The sequence below is a fragment of the Monodon monoceros genome, unplaced genomic scaffold, assembly GCF_005190385.1.
Source record: "Monodon monoceros isolate NGI ecotype Baffin Bay Population unplaced genomic scaffold, NGI_Narwhal_1 Super_Scaffold_9, whole genome shotgun sequence".
NCBI classification, from domain to species: Eukaryota; Metazoa; Chordata; class Mammalia; order Artiodactyla; family Monodontidae; genus Monodon; species Monodon monoceros.
Genome location: NW_021703786.1, coordinates 49,584,793 through 49,600,876, shown reverse-complemented (window position 1 = coordinate 49,600,876; position 16,084 = coordinate 49,584,793). Strand labels below are relative to the sequence as shown.

At 46.6% G+C, this 16,084-nt stretch overlaps 1 protein-coding gene across 6 annotated transcripts in view; it reads left to right on the top strand.

Annotated features, from left to right (window-relative positions):
* Positions 1–16,084, top strand: part of RAP1GAP2 (RAP1 GTPase activating protein 2) — a 187,203-nt gene that overhangs the window by 111,092 nt on the left and 60,027 nt on the right. For all 6 annotated transcript variants that reach the window (XM_029210687.1, XM_029210685.1, XM_029210689.1 and 3 more), the window contains one exon: positions 14,067–14,102. In XM_029210687.1, the coding sequence (XP_029066520.1) occupies positions 14,067–14,102 (36 nt within the window). The remainder of the gene's footprint in view (positions 1–14,066; positions 14,103–16,084) is intronic.

Below are 16,084 nucleotides of genomic sequence, written 5' to 3'. Positions count from 1 at the left end.
GAACCATGTCTTACTCTTTTAGCTGTTTCTTCAAACCTTTGAGTAGGAAGTTTTGGGCTCTGTGAGGGCCGTGTGAATGCCTTTAAAGGTGCAGGCACCTGTTTTCTTTCTTCTACTTCGTTTTTATTCTCCTGACACATGGAGCTTCTCAATTCGCAGATGGAAAATTGAGGTCCCAGCCTTGAGTCCCACAGCATCCCGTGCCCCAGCCTTTCCTCTCGTCACGCATCACAGGCCAGCAGCATCGAGGGCTCACTCGAGATAAGAATGGAGAGACTTCCCTGGCGGTCCAGTGGTTAAGACTGTGCTTCCACTGCAAGGGGCATGGGTTTGATCCCTGATCAGGGAACTAAGATCCCACATGCCGCATGGCGGGACCAAAAAAAAAAAAAGTTAGGGATGGAAGGACAGGAATGCTTCCTGCACCCTGACTTTCCCACACCCCTAAATGGGTCTCCCCTTACAACCTGCTGGCATGGTGCCTCTCCCCTGGGATGGGCCCCTTGCCCTTACTACATATGACGTGTGGTGGCTCCACCAGCCCTGGGCTCCCTAGAAAAACAGCACTGGCAAAGGAGGGGTCAAAGGTCAGGTCTAGTCAGTGTGGAATAATAGCTCCGGGCGGACACCCAAATCCTGCAGTTCCTTGTTTAATCTTAAGGAAGTTGTTCAACGTCAGCAGCAGCGGCAGCTGGGGTGGTAGCAGCCACAGCCACAGTGCTGCTCAGACAGACAGTCAGGGCCCCCTGACTCGCCAGGGAAGGCACTAGTGGAAGATGATGGATTTCTTAAAGAACGTTTTGGTGAGTGCACCCGGGCTATGGGGCAGTGCCTGTCCACACAGGTGGCCTGGAGTGGCTGGGTCAGGGAGGAGCCAGGACCCCTCCTGCTGTCACCTGGCAGGGAGCCCCTGGTGCCTGCTGGCCTATCGTGGGGTATGGAAGCCACCTGTCACTCAGGGGAAGGAGGAACAGAGATTAGGGACAGAGGGGACTGTGTGTGTGGAGGGGACATGGGAGGGCGTGGGACAGAATCGGGGACCAGAGCCTTTCCTCCCTGGTGTGGCGGTCCTGGCATGAGGCCGGGCAGAGCTCACCTCTGTGCTCCTCTGTCAAGGCTTCCTGATGCTGGGTGAGGGCCTGAGGGGACCCTCAGCCAACTGCAGGCTGTGCCAGCTGGGGTGCCAGGGTGAGAGAGGGAGGGACTCTGTAGCTGGGCTTCCGCCTGGCTCCAGGCACTCGGAGCTGGCGGGCCAGCCCTGTGGGTCCAGCCCTCTCCCCTTTGTGCTGTGTGCCTGGGATGGCCCTGGCAGGGGACTCTGTCCTGTCACAGAGCCTCCGAGCTGTGCTGTTAGTGTGACACTTGGGAGTGCTGTGTGTGACATTCCTGCTGGCCTGGGAGTTAAGGTCCTTTCCTGCCAAGTCAGACAGTCCCTGGAGGCTCTGTGGGCCCCCCTGTTTCATCTGTGCCAGGCCCCTGTGCGCATGGGGGCCCAGGCTGACTCGGCCAGGTTGGAACTGCTGGCCTCTTCTCATTCACGACCTACCTGCTGCAGGTGGGTGTGGGCTGTGTTCTTTCCTTTCTTTCCCTTCCCGGGCTGTGACAGTTTAGGGATGAGTGTGGGGAGTGATAGGACACTTGTTAGCGGGTTGGACCAAGGAGTCCCCCAATCTCAGGCTGTGCTACCACTGGCTCCGGAATGGGGGGCAGGGTGTGAGCCTGGTGACACTGTTACAAACCGAAATGGCCTGATGCCCCTGGACCTTGGCAGGATATGGAGTGGTGCACTGGAGGGTCTTAAGGTGGATACGGATGTCATCTGATTTATCTTTCAGAAAGACCGTGTGGCTGTTGTCCGGGGGGTTGATTAGGAAGGCATTGGTGTGCAGGCCGGGAGGCTGCTACATGGTCTTGATGCGGGGCAGTGAGAGCTGATGGAGGTGGGGGAGCTGCTGAGACGTGCTCAGACTTGGGATATGTTTTGATAGTGGACTTGCAGGTCTGTTGCGTGTGGGGAATGAGGAAGAAATCAGTGATAATCCTGGGGGTTTTCTCCTGAGCGTCAGGATGGGTGGACGATGGGGAGACTGGCTAAGGTGGAGGAAAGTTTTTGAGGGAAAGTGTTAATGATTAAAAAAAAAGAGTTAAGGAGTGTTGTATTGGGCCTAGTTAAGTCTGAGATGTCTGTCAGACACGCACGTTGAGATGTGGAGTTGGCAAACTCAGATAGATCTGGACCTGAATCTGGCTTCTGCCTTTTTACTAAGTGTGTTCACTTTGGGCAAGTTGCTTAATCACTCAACCCCTTCCACCCCTCTAACCATCCCTCCCTGGGACTAATGGGGTGGCATTTGTACTAATGGGGTGGCACTGATTCAGTGCCCCAGTGCCTGGCATGTCACGTGTGCCCAAAAGAGGATACCTTGGGGCTCCTACACTTGCCTTACATCTTCTCATTTTCCAGCTCAGGAACATTCAATGGCTCCCTGTTGTACAGAGCAGAGCTTGGAAATTGTGTCTTGTGGACTGACTTGGCTCATAGATGAATTTTGTTTGGTCTACGTAGAGATTTTAAAAACTTTTTTTTTTTTGCGGTACGCGGGCCTCTCACTGTTGCGGCCTCTCCCGTTGCGGAGCACAGGCTCCGGACACGCAGGCTCAGCGGCCATGGCTCACGGGCCCAGCCGCTCCGCGGCATGTGGGATCTTCCCGGACCGGGGCACAAACCCGCGTCCCCTGCATCGGCAGGCGGACTCTCAACCACTGCGCCACCAGGGAAGTCCTAAAAACTTTTCATTGGTTATCAATGCATAGAAGTTGGGAGAGTTTACCTACAAATTTGGATTTCTGGCTTATCCTGAAAAGTTGAAAACTGGTAACATCGAGCTTGCATTTCCTCTTGCAGCCTGGCAGAGATGAGCAGCAGTTGCCTCTTCTGGAAGGAGCATGTCCTCTTCAGTTTACCATTGTTTCGGTCCCCCAACTCTTGTTGTTGTTGAGGGGAAATTTTCACAATGTAAAATTAATCATTTAAACTGAATAATTCGGGACTTCCCTGGCGGTCCAGTGGTTGAGACTTCGCCTTCCACTGCAGGGGGTTCGGGTTCGATCCCTGGTCGGGGAGCTAAGTTCCCATGTACTTCGGGGCCAAAAAACACAAAACATAAAACAGAAGCAATAGTGTAACAAATTCAATAAAGACTTTAAAAATGGTCCACATCAAAAATAAATAAATAAAGTGTATAATTCAGTGGCATTTAGTACATTCACAATATTTTGCAACCATCACCTCTACCTAGTTTTAAACTATTTCCATCACCTCCAAATAAAATCCCATTAAGCTGCTGCTCTCCATTCTCCCTCAACTCCAGCCCCTGGCAACCACCCATCTGCTTTCTGTCTCTATGGATTGATTTACCTATTCCAGATATTTTACAGAGATGGAATCATACAGTATGTGACCTTTTGTCTCTGGCATCTTTCACATGGGATGTTTCTGAGGTTCATTCACATTGAAACATTTATTAGCACTTCACTCATTTTTATGCCTGAATGATATTCCGTTGTGTGGATACACCACAGTTTGTTTATTCATCCAACAATTGATGGACATTTGGGTTGTTTCCACCTTTTGGCAAGTGTGAATAGTGCGGCTCTTTAGTGTACAAGTGGAAAACATTCTTGTGCAAGTATTTGTTTGGGTACCTGTTTTCAGTTCTTTGGGTATCTACCTAGGAATGGAATTGCTGGGTCATATGGCAGCTCTATGTTTAACTTATTGAGGAACCGCCAAATTGTTTTCCACAGCAGCTGTACCATTTTACATTCCCACCAGCAATGTATGAGGGTTCCAGTTTTTCCACATGCTTGCCAACACCTGTTATTTTCTATTTTTTGATTATAGCCATTCTAGTGGGTATGAAAGTGGTATCTCATTGTGGTTTTGATTTGCATTTCCCCATGACTAATGACGTGGAGCATTTTTTTTATGTGCCTATTGTCAATTTGTATATCTTCTTTGGAGAAACGTCTATTCAAGTTTTTTGCCCATTTTTAAATTGGGTTGTTTGTCTTTTTGTTAAGTTGTAAGAGTTCTTTATATATTCTGGATGCTAGGTGCTTATCAGATATATGATTTACAAATATTTTCTCCCATTATGTTGGTTGTCTTTTTACTTTCTTGATAGTGTCCATTAAAGCACAAAAGTTTTAAATTTTGATGAAGTTCAGTAATTTATATTTCCTTTTTTATTGGTGTCATATTTAAGAATCCATTACCAAATCTAAGATCATGAAGATTTAACTTATGTTTTCTTCTAAGAGTTTTACAGTTTTAGCTCTTAGGTTTAGGTTGTTGCTTTTTGTATTTTTGTATATGGTTTGAGGTATAGGTGTCCAACTTCATTTCTTTTGCATGTGGGTATCCAGTTTTCTAGCACCATTTGTTGAAAAGACTGTTCTTTCCCCATCGATTAGTCTTGACCCCCTTGTCAAAAGTCAGTTGACCATAAATGCATGGATTTATCTCTGGACTCTAAATTCTATTCCATTGGTCTATATGTCTATCCTTATGCTAGTACCACAGTGTTTTGATCACTGTAACTTTGTAGTAAGTTTTGGAATTGGGAATTGTGAGTTCTTTTTCAAGAACGTTTTGGCTTTCTGAGTTCCTTGAGTTCCCACATCCATTTTAGGATAAGCTTTTCAATTTCTGCAAAGAAATCCAGCTGGGATTTTGATAGGGATTGGATTGAATCTGTAGATCACTTTGGGTGATTACTGCCATCTTAGCAGTATTGAGTCTTCCAACCCATGAATAAGGAATGTCATACCATTTATTTAAGTCTTCTTTAATTTCTTTCATCAAAGTCTTCTAGTTTTCAGTGTGTGAATCTTTTACCTCCGTGTTGAAATTGTTCTAGGTATTTTCTTCTTTTTGATGTTCTTGCAAATGGAATTGTTTTCTTAATTTTATTTTCAGATTGTTCATAGCTGGTGTATAGAAATACAAATGACTTTTGTATGTTGATCTTGTACTCTGCAATCTTGCTGACTTCCTTTATTAGCTCTAGTAGTGTTTTTGTGGATTCTTTTGTGTTTTCTATATTGGATTATGTCATCTGCAAATAGAGATAGTTTTATTTTTCCTTTTCAATATGAATGCCTTTCATTTCTTTCTCTAATTGCTCTGGCTAGAACTTTCAGTACACTGAATAGTAGTGGTGAAAGTGGGCATCCTTGTTTTGTTCCTGGTCTTAGGGGAAAAGCTTTCAGTATCATTGAGCATGATGTTAGCTGTGGATTAAAAAAAAAAGCCCTTTATCATGTTGAGGAAGTTCCTTTCTATTCCTAGTGTTCCGGGTGTTTTTATCAAGAAAGGGTATTAGATTGTGTCAAGTGCTCTTTCTGCATCAGCTGAGATGATTATGTGGTTTTTCCCTTCATTCTATGAATGTGATATATTACATTGATTGAATTCCTTATGTTGAATCAAGCTTGCATTCCTGGGATAAATCCCACCTGGTCACAATGTATAATGTGCTGTTGGATTTGGTTTGCTAGTATTTTGTTGAGAACTTTTACATCTATATCCATTAAGGATATTGATCTGTAGTTTTGTTTCCTTGTCGTTTCTTAGTATAGTTTTGGTAATGCTGGCCTCGCAGAATGAATTAAGAAGTGTTCCTTCCTCTTCAGTTTTTTGAAAGAGTTTATGTAGGATTAGTGCTAATTCTTCTTTAAATGTTTGGTGAAATTTACCATGAAGCCATCTGATCCTGGACTTTTCTTTGCTGGGAGGTTTTGGATTACCGATTCAATCTCTTATTATCTCTTCATTCTTTTATGTTACTTGCCTGGTACTTGTAGTCATTTGCATTTTCAAATCCTCTCTTACAGATTTAAATATAAATCTGCATAATTTTTAAGTTGTCCTATAAAAACCAGTCATCCTCCCACCCTGCTTCCCTGCCCAATCTCTGCTCTGGCCAGGTTGATCCCTTTCATACACCCCCTGCATTAAACATTATAATTCCATAGGTCAGTGGTTCTCACAGTGTAGTCCCTGGATCAGGAGTATCCATATCACCTGGGAATGTGTTAGAAATTCAGATTCCCTAGGGCTGGGGCCAGGAACCTGTGTTTTAACACGCTCTCCTGGTAATTCCGTTGTATCACCATTGCCATAGGTAATAGAGAGCCTTGTATGCTCCTGGCCCAAGTTGACGTAGTTGAAGCTGTGCCTCTGCAGGCCTCAAGCAGCTGAGGAGCTATGTTCAGTGTGAGCTGGTATGAAGGCAGACCAAAGAAGGGAAGGAGAAGCATGAAGGTTGCACAGGGGAGAGGGGGGAAGGAGGCTTGGTTGGAATAGGACCTGGATGCAACTGTTGGCTGTCCAGGGTGAGGGGTACAGTCTGTGGCCAGAGAAGAGACAGCCCTTACTAGCACATGCATTGGCCTGTCCTGCCCTGACTGTAGCCATCCTGAGGAGATAGCCCCGGCCACCCACAGGCCTAGGAGTCAGTCTCCCCTGCCCAATTCATTCTCATTCATTCAGGAAATGTTTCTGGAGCATCTACCCTGTGCCAGGCAGCTGTACATCCAGGGATATAGCAGTGAACAAAATAATCAGAGCCCTCCCCTCAAGGACCTTCTATTCTAGTGAACCGCCCTTTGCCTCCTTCTGCAGGTTCCAGCAACCAGAGTGGCGGCCAGCTGGCCCTCATCCTGATGTCCTCTGGATGGGGGCCTCTGAGCCAGCAGCAGAGCCAGGGCTGCGCAGCATGTACTGTGCTTGGGTGGCCTTGGGACACATCCGGTCTGGCTCCTGATGGGGTGTGTGCTCTGGGTTCCCAGCTCTCCCAGCTTTCCAAAAATCTCTACAAAACTCTCCAGAAATCCTTTTCTTTTGTGGTGTCTTCCTTCTCTGTATAATGAGGAAACCTTCTCAGACACATTTTCTTCCTCTCCTCAGCACCACCCAGCCCACATCTCCATCCCATTCTCCTGGGACTGTGTGGGGGGGGAAGACACCTTGTCCTCCATCCTCGTCTTGTTTTACCGTTTCTGGTTGCTGTTGACATGCCTTGGCCTCCTCATGCATGCCCTGGCTTGAGGTGGGATAAGGAGACACTTGCTGCTGTGCACGGAGCGAGTTCTGCGTTGGGTGCTGTGTCTGGCTCTGCAGACTGGCTCACGTTATCCCACCACAGCCCTGTGAGTCGGTGCCGTTTTGAGCCTTGTTCCAAGGTGCAGGCGCTCAGATGGCCTCGTCCTGTGTGTGAGCAGTGGGCGTGTGGTACCTTCTGGGCAGACTGCTCACACACAAATACAGCCTGCCTGCAGGAGGGAAGCAGAGGAGGCCAGAGCTAGGGCAGGACCCCCCGCAGGGATCTGGTGGGCAGCAGATGGATGGCAGTGGGTGCGACTTCAACTAGGGTCAGAAAGAGAGGGGTGTGTGCTGGTGGGGGCCCTTCCTGCGATGCAGCAAGAAGGAGAGGACAGGTGGCCACCCATCTGCCAGGAAAGGTCACGTCCACGTGTAGAGCTGCTGTGGACCAGAGAGAGGCAGGCCAGGCCGCTCCTGCCCGCGGGAAGGGCACAGGGTGCTGAGATGGGGTGGTGGCCCTGCTATACTCGCACATGCTCTATCCCTTCCATTGCTTCTACTTCTTCACCACCTGGGCAAGGGGCTAGCACCAGAGTGAACAAGTAGGGGCATCGGGAAGATTCCTCAAGACTGGCCTTGCAGTTCCTGTTCACTTCTGTTCCTGCTGTGTCGGACCTCCTCTGGCCTTCTCCCCGCAAGGACGCATTTTGTCCTTCTGAAGGAAGACTGGTCGGTTTCTATACTGAGAGGTGGGAGGACACGGCTTGAACCCGGACCGAACCTTGGGGCCCAGCCTGTGGTTTCCCCGGCTGGGTGCTGGCTCTCGGTGATTTCACATCCTACTTGACTGACTGTTAAAGCAGAGCCCAAGGGGAAATGCTGGCCGCTGCTCTGATTTGGGTGTTGATGGCTGTTGCTAATAATAAATTAGACAGCTGGGCCGCTATTGATGAGAAGGCTGAATTACATTTCTCTGTGAAAATCCAGCGCCTGGCTTCCCAATGGAGGGGCATCCCCTTCCGAAGAATGCTTTAGGCTTTCTCTCCTAAAGGGCCTGTGGGACGATGCCAGTGAGTCAGTGAACATTTACTGAGTGCCTGCTGTGCGCCCTTGGCCGCGTGAAGCAACCTCACGGGGTGTGGACAAGGGTGGGACTCAGTGGCCGGAGCTGCTGTTCCAGGCTGGCCTGAGTCACCCTGCTTCTGGGTGGAAAAGGAGACTTGCTCTTTGCCAAGGTTGGAACTGTCCCATTGGAAAGTTCAACAAGTCACCATGAAGTGGGGCTAGGCCAGCTGGGGCCGAGTTGCCACTGGCTGATTTCTGCTCCTGGACACTGTCCACGCAGCAATTGTCCACCCAGTGTGTTACTCAGGGCTGAGGCTGAATCACAGCCCTTTCATCTCACCACCTGTGCCAGCCCTGAGGCCACGGAGCATCTTCATTCGGGAAATAGACCCATTTTTAACAGTAATCTAAACACGCTGCCTCTGGGAAGACCAATGAGGTCAAGAAAAGCTAAATCAGGAAAAGCTAACTGTCCTGAAGGTACTAGACCATCTCCCAACAGGCAAAGCTTGTTTCCAGAGTGAACTTTCTAATAGTTCCTTATAGTAGTTGCTGTTTACTGAGCGCTGGCCATGGACCAGGCCCTGGCACTTCTTGTCCACGTTCTTACTTCAGCCTCACATGAGCCCTGAAAGGCAGGGGCTGATCCCGCTTTCAGGTGAGGGAAGTAAGAGAGATTGAATCACGTGCCTTGTACCACGCAGCCGGCCAGTAGCAGGTCGGTCACTTCCCATACCTGGCTTTGACCACTGGATTCTACTCCCTCCTGTTGAGTTGGCCTTCTGTATCCACGGGTTCTGCATCCACAGATTCAACTAAAGATTTCGATTTTGATCCCCAGTTGGTGGAACCTGCGGATAAAGGGGGATAAAGGGGACAACTGTGCTATTCCATTTTAAATAAGGGACTTGAGCATCCTCAGATATTTACAGGGGTCCTGGAACCAATCCCCCACAGGTACTGTGGACGACTTTATCTTTCTATTGTACCCAAACCTCAGTAGCTCTCCAGCGCCTTCCAGATTAAGCCTGAATTCTTGGCGTTTGGAATCTCTCAGGCCTAGACCCCAGCCCTCCTTTCCAGTCTGAACTTAAGGATGTTGACCCAGAGGCCTCAGGCAGCCAGGTTCATCCACTCACCATTCACTGAGTACACACCGTGCTTCTCCACCTTTGCCCTCACAGTTACCACCGCCTGTAATGCCCTCTCCACCCTCTCTATCAAGTGATTTCTGTTTATCTTTTAAGGTCTGGTTAGAATCCAGCCTCTTACAAGAAGACTTCCTTGATGTGGTAGTTTTAAAATATGTCCACAAGCTCTTTGATACTTTTCTCCTTCAGAACCTAATTCCCCTCCCCTTGAGTGAGGGCTGGTCGTGGACACTAGCTTCTAAAGGATAGGATAAAAGGGAAAGGAAGGTGTAAAGGTAGTATAGCTTCCTTCATGCTTTCTCTCTTGGATCACTTGCTCCGGGGGAGTCAGCCGCCACATTTTGAAGATACTCAAGCAACCGATGGAGAGGTCTGTGTGATGGGGAACTGGGTCCTCCTGCTGACAGCTTTGTGAGTGTGCCATCTTGGAAGCAGATCCTCCAATCCCAATCTAGCCTTCAGGTGATGCAGCCTCTGCTGACATTCTGAATGCAACCGCCGGAGCCAGAACTGACCAACGAAGCCACTTTTGAATTCCTGACCCATGGACGTTGTTGCGAGTCACCAAGTTTTGGGGTAATTTGTTCTACAGCAGTACAGAACTAGTATCCTTACCTCCCAGCAAGAAGTGCTTCATGCCTCCTCTGAACCACTGGTCATCTGTAACATAACCCTGTGTAACTTTGTCTCATAATTAAGGTCAAGTACCCTAGAAATGGAGCCCTTGCCTAGTACTTCCAGTGACCAGTCCATGCCTTGCCAGCACTTAATCATTTGGGGTTAATAGATTAACCAACACAAGGAACATTGTGTAGGAACACACCTAAGGTATTTTGGTTGCCAGTTTACATGGATCCCAGGGGGTAAGCTGGATATGGGGGTGAGTCTTAGTCTATAACACCCAGGGCCATGGTTAGACCTGGAAATGAATTGGCCTGAATTCAGGGGCTTTCTTTGGGCACAAAAGGCTGTATAACTTGGGTCCTTGGGCACAGCGTCTTATGAGGGTACAGGAAAGGCATGTAGCAGGAGTTGGGAGAAGCAAAAAAAGGCATGCCAGAGCCTCTGCTTATGTGTTGAAATCTTTGCAGTTGATTAACTGCAAAAATAATTTATAATTGTTATAGAAAATTTTAAAAATACTTAAAAGCAAAAAGGAAAAAAATTATCCTTAACTTATAACTCATTTTGACATATATCCTTCAAGATATTTTTCTCTGGAGGGGTGATGTGTGTATTCAACATGAAGACATATATGTTGAGAAAAAAGGGGTCACATTGTTCTAAACCCTACTTTTCTCACTTAAGGGTACAACGTGAATCTTCCTAGTAGCATAATCAACACAGATCTCCTCTTAGAGTATTTTATTGTACGGGCATACTTCCTTGTATGATTTATTCTTTCCCTCATTGATGGGTACTTCGGCTCTTTCCACTTTTTTTTACCCATAAACAGTGTTTCGACAGATATCCTTGTATACATATCTTTGTGTAGTTGCCCAAATATTGGTTTCGGGTAAATTTCTTTAAGTGGGTTTATGGGCCAAAATACATGAACGTTTTTCAGGCTTTGGACACATAGTACCAAACTGCCCTTCAGAAAGTACCAGGTGCACACTTAACCTACAGTCCTTGCCAACACTGGATTTTCTTTTTAATTGTGGCCAATCTGATAGGTGAAAGATGTTATCTTACTATTAGCTTAATTTCTTTCATAACTTGGGAGGTTGGGCATGTTCCAATTGTTTATTGGTCATTTTATATTTCTCCTTTAGCAAGTTGTTTGTTCCTGTCCTTTGCACATTTTTCTGTTTTCCTTTCCAAAACTTATTTCTTTGAAATTGAATTATGCCAGTAATGTAGGTCTACCTGCTTGTGAAGCAGGCCATGTATAAAGCAAACCCCCCTTCACTATTCTCTCCGCCTTCTCAATATAATCACTTTTTGATAGTGTGAGGTATCTTCTGTATTATTTTCTATGCATTTATATACATACATATAGGTCTTTTTAGGTTTTGTTTTTATTAAAAGGGGATCGTATTCTATGTGATGTTCTGATTTGCACCCCCCCTTAATATATCTTGGAGAGCACCTCATATAAGCAATATAGATCTACTGCTTTCTTTTTGAATAACTGAGTAGTTTTTCTTTTTGAACAGCTTTATTGAGATAGAATTCAGTACCATAAAGGCACCCATTTAAAGTTCACAGCTTAATGGTTTTTAGTATATTTACAGAATTCTGTAACCGTTACCCACAGTCAATTTTAGAACATTTTCATCAGCTCAGAAAGAAACCATATATCCTTTAGTTATCACCTTCCAAATCCCCTATTTCCCTCAGCCCTAAGCAACCACAAATCTACTTTTTGTCTCTTTAGATTTGCCTATTTTGGATATCTTATATTAATGGAATCACGTGGCTTTTTGTGTCTGGCTTTTACTTAGCATAATGTTTTCAACGTTTTTGCATGTTGTAGCATGAGCCAGTACTTCATTCTTTTTTTTTTTTGTTAATGGCTGAATACTATTCCATTGATGGATGTGCTATAATTTGTTTATTCAAAAGTTGATGGACTTTTTGGGTTGTTTCCGCTTTTGGGGTATTATGAATATTGCTGTTGTGAACATGAGCGTACAAGTTTTTGAGACATATGTTTTAAATATATGTTTTCATTTCTCTTGGGGGTATATACCTAGGGGTGGAATTGCTGGGTCAAATGGTAGTTCTTTTTATGTTGCTGGATTCAGTTTGCTAGAATTTTGTTGAGAATTTTTGCATCTCTTTTCATAAGCTATATTGGTCTGTAGTTTTCTTTTCTTGTGATGTTAATTTTGGTGTCAATGTAGTACTAACCTTATGGGATAAGTTGAGAAGCATTCCCTCTTCTATCTTTGGGAGAGTTTGTGAGGAATTAGTATTACTTCTTCTTTAAGGGGTAGAATTCACAACTGAAGCCATTTGGACCTGGGCTTCTCTTTGTGGGTAGTTTTTTGATTACTAATTCAATCTCTTTATTTAATATGGGTCTTTTTAGATTTTCTGTTTCTTCCCAAGTCAGTTTTGGTAGTTTGTGTATTGCTAGGAATTGTTCATTTCATCTCAGTTATTGGCACACAGTCTTTCGTAGTATTTGTATTTTATTCTATGTAGCTTATTCTAGCCAATTTCCTACATTTAAGTTGTTCCCATTTTTTGCTGTTACAAAAAATGCTGCAATGGCCATTATATTGTATCTGTCTTTGTGTTCACGTGTAAGTGTGTTTATAGTACACATTCTTCGAAGAGGAATTGTTGGGTCAGAGGTCTGTGTATTTAAAATGCTGATTGTTTCTACCTCCTTGTTCTCTTTTTGCTCATCTTTCTAGCCTTACTGATCTGAATAAGTTCTTTATGTCTATTAGTCTTGGTATCCTGGAGACTGGAGTCGGTAAGAATACCCAGAACGAGTGGGAAGGATAGGTTTGAGAGCTGGGTGTTTGATGGCTGCTTCTGGTCAAGGGTGCTTGATGTGGGTGACCCAAGCTTGTCCTCAACCCTGTACATTCACAAGTGGGGTTTCCAGACCCTGGAACCTGAACTGCTGGGGGGTCAGAGACTCTTTGCCTCTGATGGGCCACCTTTAGCCTGGGAGAAGTCACTTGGAGTCTGCAGCAGGGCCAGGTTTCTGCAGGTGACTCCACAAGGTCCTTTCCATGGTGGTTCTCCTCTGAGAATGCTAAGGGTGACGGGGCTGCAGGCAGTTCTGGTCCATTGGTGCCTGCAGAGGAAAGCAGGGTGGATGCCCTGCCTCTGCATGAAGTGACAAGGACATGCTTCCTTTTCACTGCTTTCTTTTGTTTCCTATTCATCTGGGGACTGTCTCTTCTGGGCACTCATTAACTCGTGGCTTGCCAGTGCCCTGATGTGGGCAGTGATCTTATGACAAAAAAGTGTAGCTGTTTTTACAGAACGGGAAGTGGGGACACTTCTGGGGCAACCTCTGCATGTGTTTATTAGGGTAGAGCTTTCAGTCCCTCACCCTTTCATTCCACTTTTTCCTCCTTTTGGTCTTACCTGGAGTTTACAAGGGTGGCACCAAAGTAGGTTAAAAGTTTGGACTTACGTAGTTTACGATTTTAAAAATAACCCATCCAGGCCACTGGAGGCTGCAGTTCAATGGTTTTTAGGTTTTGCTCACCAATTCTTGGGTCCCAAAAGGTGCCTTGGGGACAGGGGACAGGGACAGGCAGAGGTGGCACATCAGGGGCTCTGCCTTGGCCAGAGCAGCTGTGCTTTTACTGGTTTTGTATGTTGGAGTTCTAAGTGAGACTTCTGAGAGAAGACAGAAGAGCTGTGTGTTGCCACAAAAGTTGGAAAACTACTTGTGTGGGACATCTTGGCCTCACTGTTGGGCTGAAAACATCCCAAACACGAATCCTGCTGGAGGCTGAATCCCAGGGCTTTTGGAGACCTTGGCTTTTCCCAGGGACCCCTCCCTCTTGACAGAGACTGAGTAACTGTTCTCCCCAGGGCCATTTGCCAGGCCAGGCATGCTTTTCTCCCCCTCTTGTTGTATGGGGTATTCTGGCCCTCCAGCCCTGCAAAGGCAAGATCAAATTATCTTCTCTCTTGATCCAAATGAATTTTGTCCCTGGGGAAGCCCTGGGTTGAACTTCCAGACAGTCAATGGAGAGGCTTTCTCAGCAGACCTCCTGGCTGACGCCCCATCTTTCTCTCCCCGCCCTCTTTGTGTCTTTCAGTCAGCGGAGTTCTTTGAGATGCTGGAGAAAATGCAGGTGAGCATCCTCATTGTCGGGGAGCCAGGCACCGGGTGGGGATGCTGCAGCGACCTCAGCGGACACGACACCAGCAGAACCCACAGGCAAAACTCGGGTGCTTGGAGGGAGGGCAGAGAAGAGAGAACTCACAGTCCTGATGGCCTGGAGCACCTGAGGCCATTTCCATGTCGAACGGCACAGAGGATTCTGGGACGGCTCCCGCCTGAAGGATGGAAAGAAGACAAACAGAACCTGCCAGCAGGGCAGACGGATGTGGGGAGGGTTTGAGGGGGTCCGTTGTCCCTGCAATGGGTTGGAAAGAAAGCCCCTTCTTAGGGAACTCATCTCACGTCTGCGAGGCAGAGCAGCGGAGTGGGAGACAGACCTGAGTTCAAATCCTGCATCTAATACTTGCTAGCACTAGTTCCTTCCCTTTTCTAAGCTTCTCGCTCCTGTTTTCTGTCTACTCACAGCACTGTTCTCACCTCACTCTGACACCAGACGTGTGGCAGTTTTCCCACACTAAACAGTTCTGCGAAACCAGCTGGGTGCCCTACAGTTTCACTCAGTTCTGAGACTGTCTACCTGGAGATAGGGTCAGATCCCACAGGTGAAGGGCTCAGTCTCACAAGACCACCCTCCTCCCCTGACTTCAACACCAATCCCAAGTCCAGGTTGACACCTGTGCTTCTGACTCACTGGCTACAAATCGGAGGTTCCCACGACCCCCTCCTCGGGTTCAATTAATTTGCTAGAGTGGCTCACAGAACTCAGGAAAAGAGTTTACTACTAGATTATCAGTTTATTATAAAAAGCTGTAACTCAGGAACAGCCAGATGGAAGAATGGCCTAGGGCAAGGTATGTGGGAAGGGATGCAAGCTTCTCTGCTTTCTTTGGGCACAGCATGTGTTCACCAACCAGGAAGTTCCCAAAACCCTGTCCTTTTGGGTTTTTGTGGAGGCTTCTTTACATGGGCATGATTGATTAAATCATTGGCTATTGGTGATTGATTGAATCTCCAGCCCCTCTCCCCTCTCTGGAGGTTGGGGGTGGGGGTAAAAGTTCCAACCCTCTAATCGGGGTTGGTTCCCCTGGCAACAAGCCTCCATCCTTAGGGGGGCTTCCCAAAAGTTACCTCATTAACATAAACTTATAACAAGACACTCCTTTCACCTTTATGGCTCTGGAGCTGTTTTAGGAATCAAGGACAAAAGTCCAAATGCTATAACAAAAGATTGCTCTTATCACCTAGGAAATTCCAAGCGTTTTAGGAGCTCTGTGCCTCAAATTGCATGAAGACCAAATATATATTTCTTCTTATAAATCACAATATCACGGCTTCTATAAATAAGAACGCCCGCTTACATGTAAAATACCCACTTACGTGGTTGTTGGGATGAAATGAGAAATATGTAAATACTTTGTAGGCATTGCACAAAAATCAGTGTTCAGTGTTGGGGGTCCTTTATAATCACCCCTCACCAAGGGGTGAGGGCTCACAAATGAGAACCACTGCCCTAGGGAATATGGGGGGAGGTCCAGAAGGCTTAATAAATGTAGATGGGAAGAAGATGCTGATAATAGCCCACGTATTTCAAGCACTTCTTGGGCTCAGAGACTGACAGGCGTTATCTCATGTCTTCCTGACAAGACCCACAGGAAGTAGGCATATTATTATTATCCCCATTTCACAGGTGAGAAAACTGAGGCACAGAGATATTAAATAAAACACTTAAGGGCTCAGGGCTAGTACATAGCTTCAAGGCTTAGCCGCTATATTATGGTAGCTGCTGCAGGCTCCAGGAGGGAGGATCCGGTAGTGATGGAAGCTCTAGGAGGAGAGGCAGAGAGCGTGCCCACAACGGGCCTGAGATGCAGGTGGAGATGCTGAGAAGGCAGCTGCTACCAGCAAGCGTGGTCCTCATGGGAAAGCCAGGTCTCCCTAAGGGGGGAGGGGGAGGGACTGTTTGAGGGAAAACTATTATTAGTGGTTGTGTCA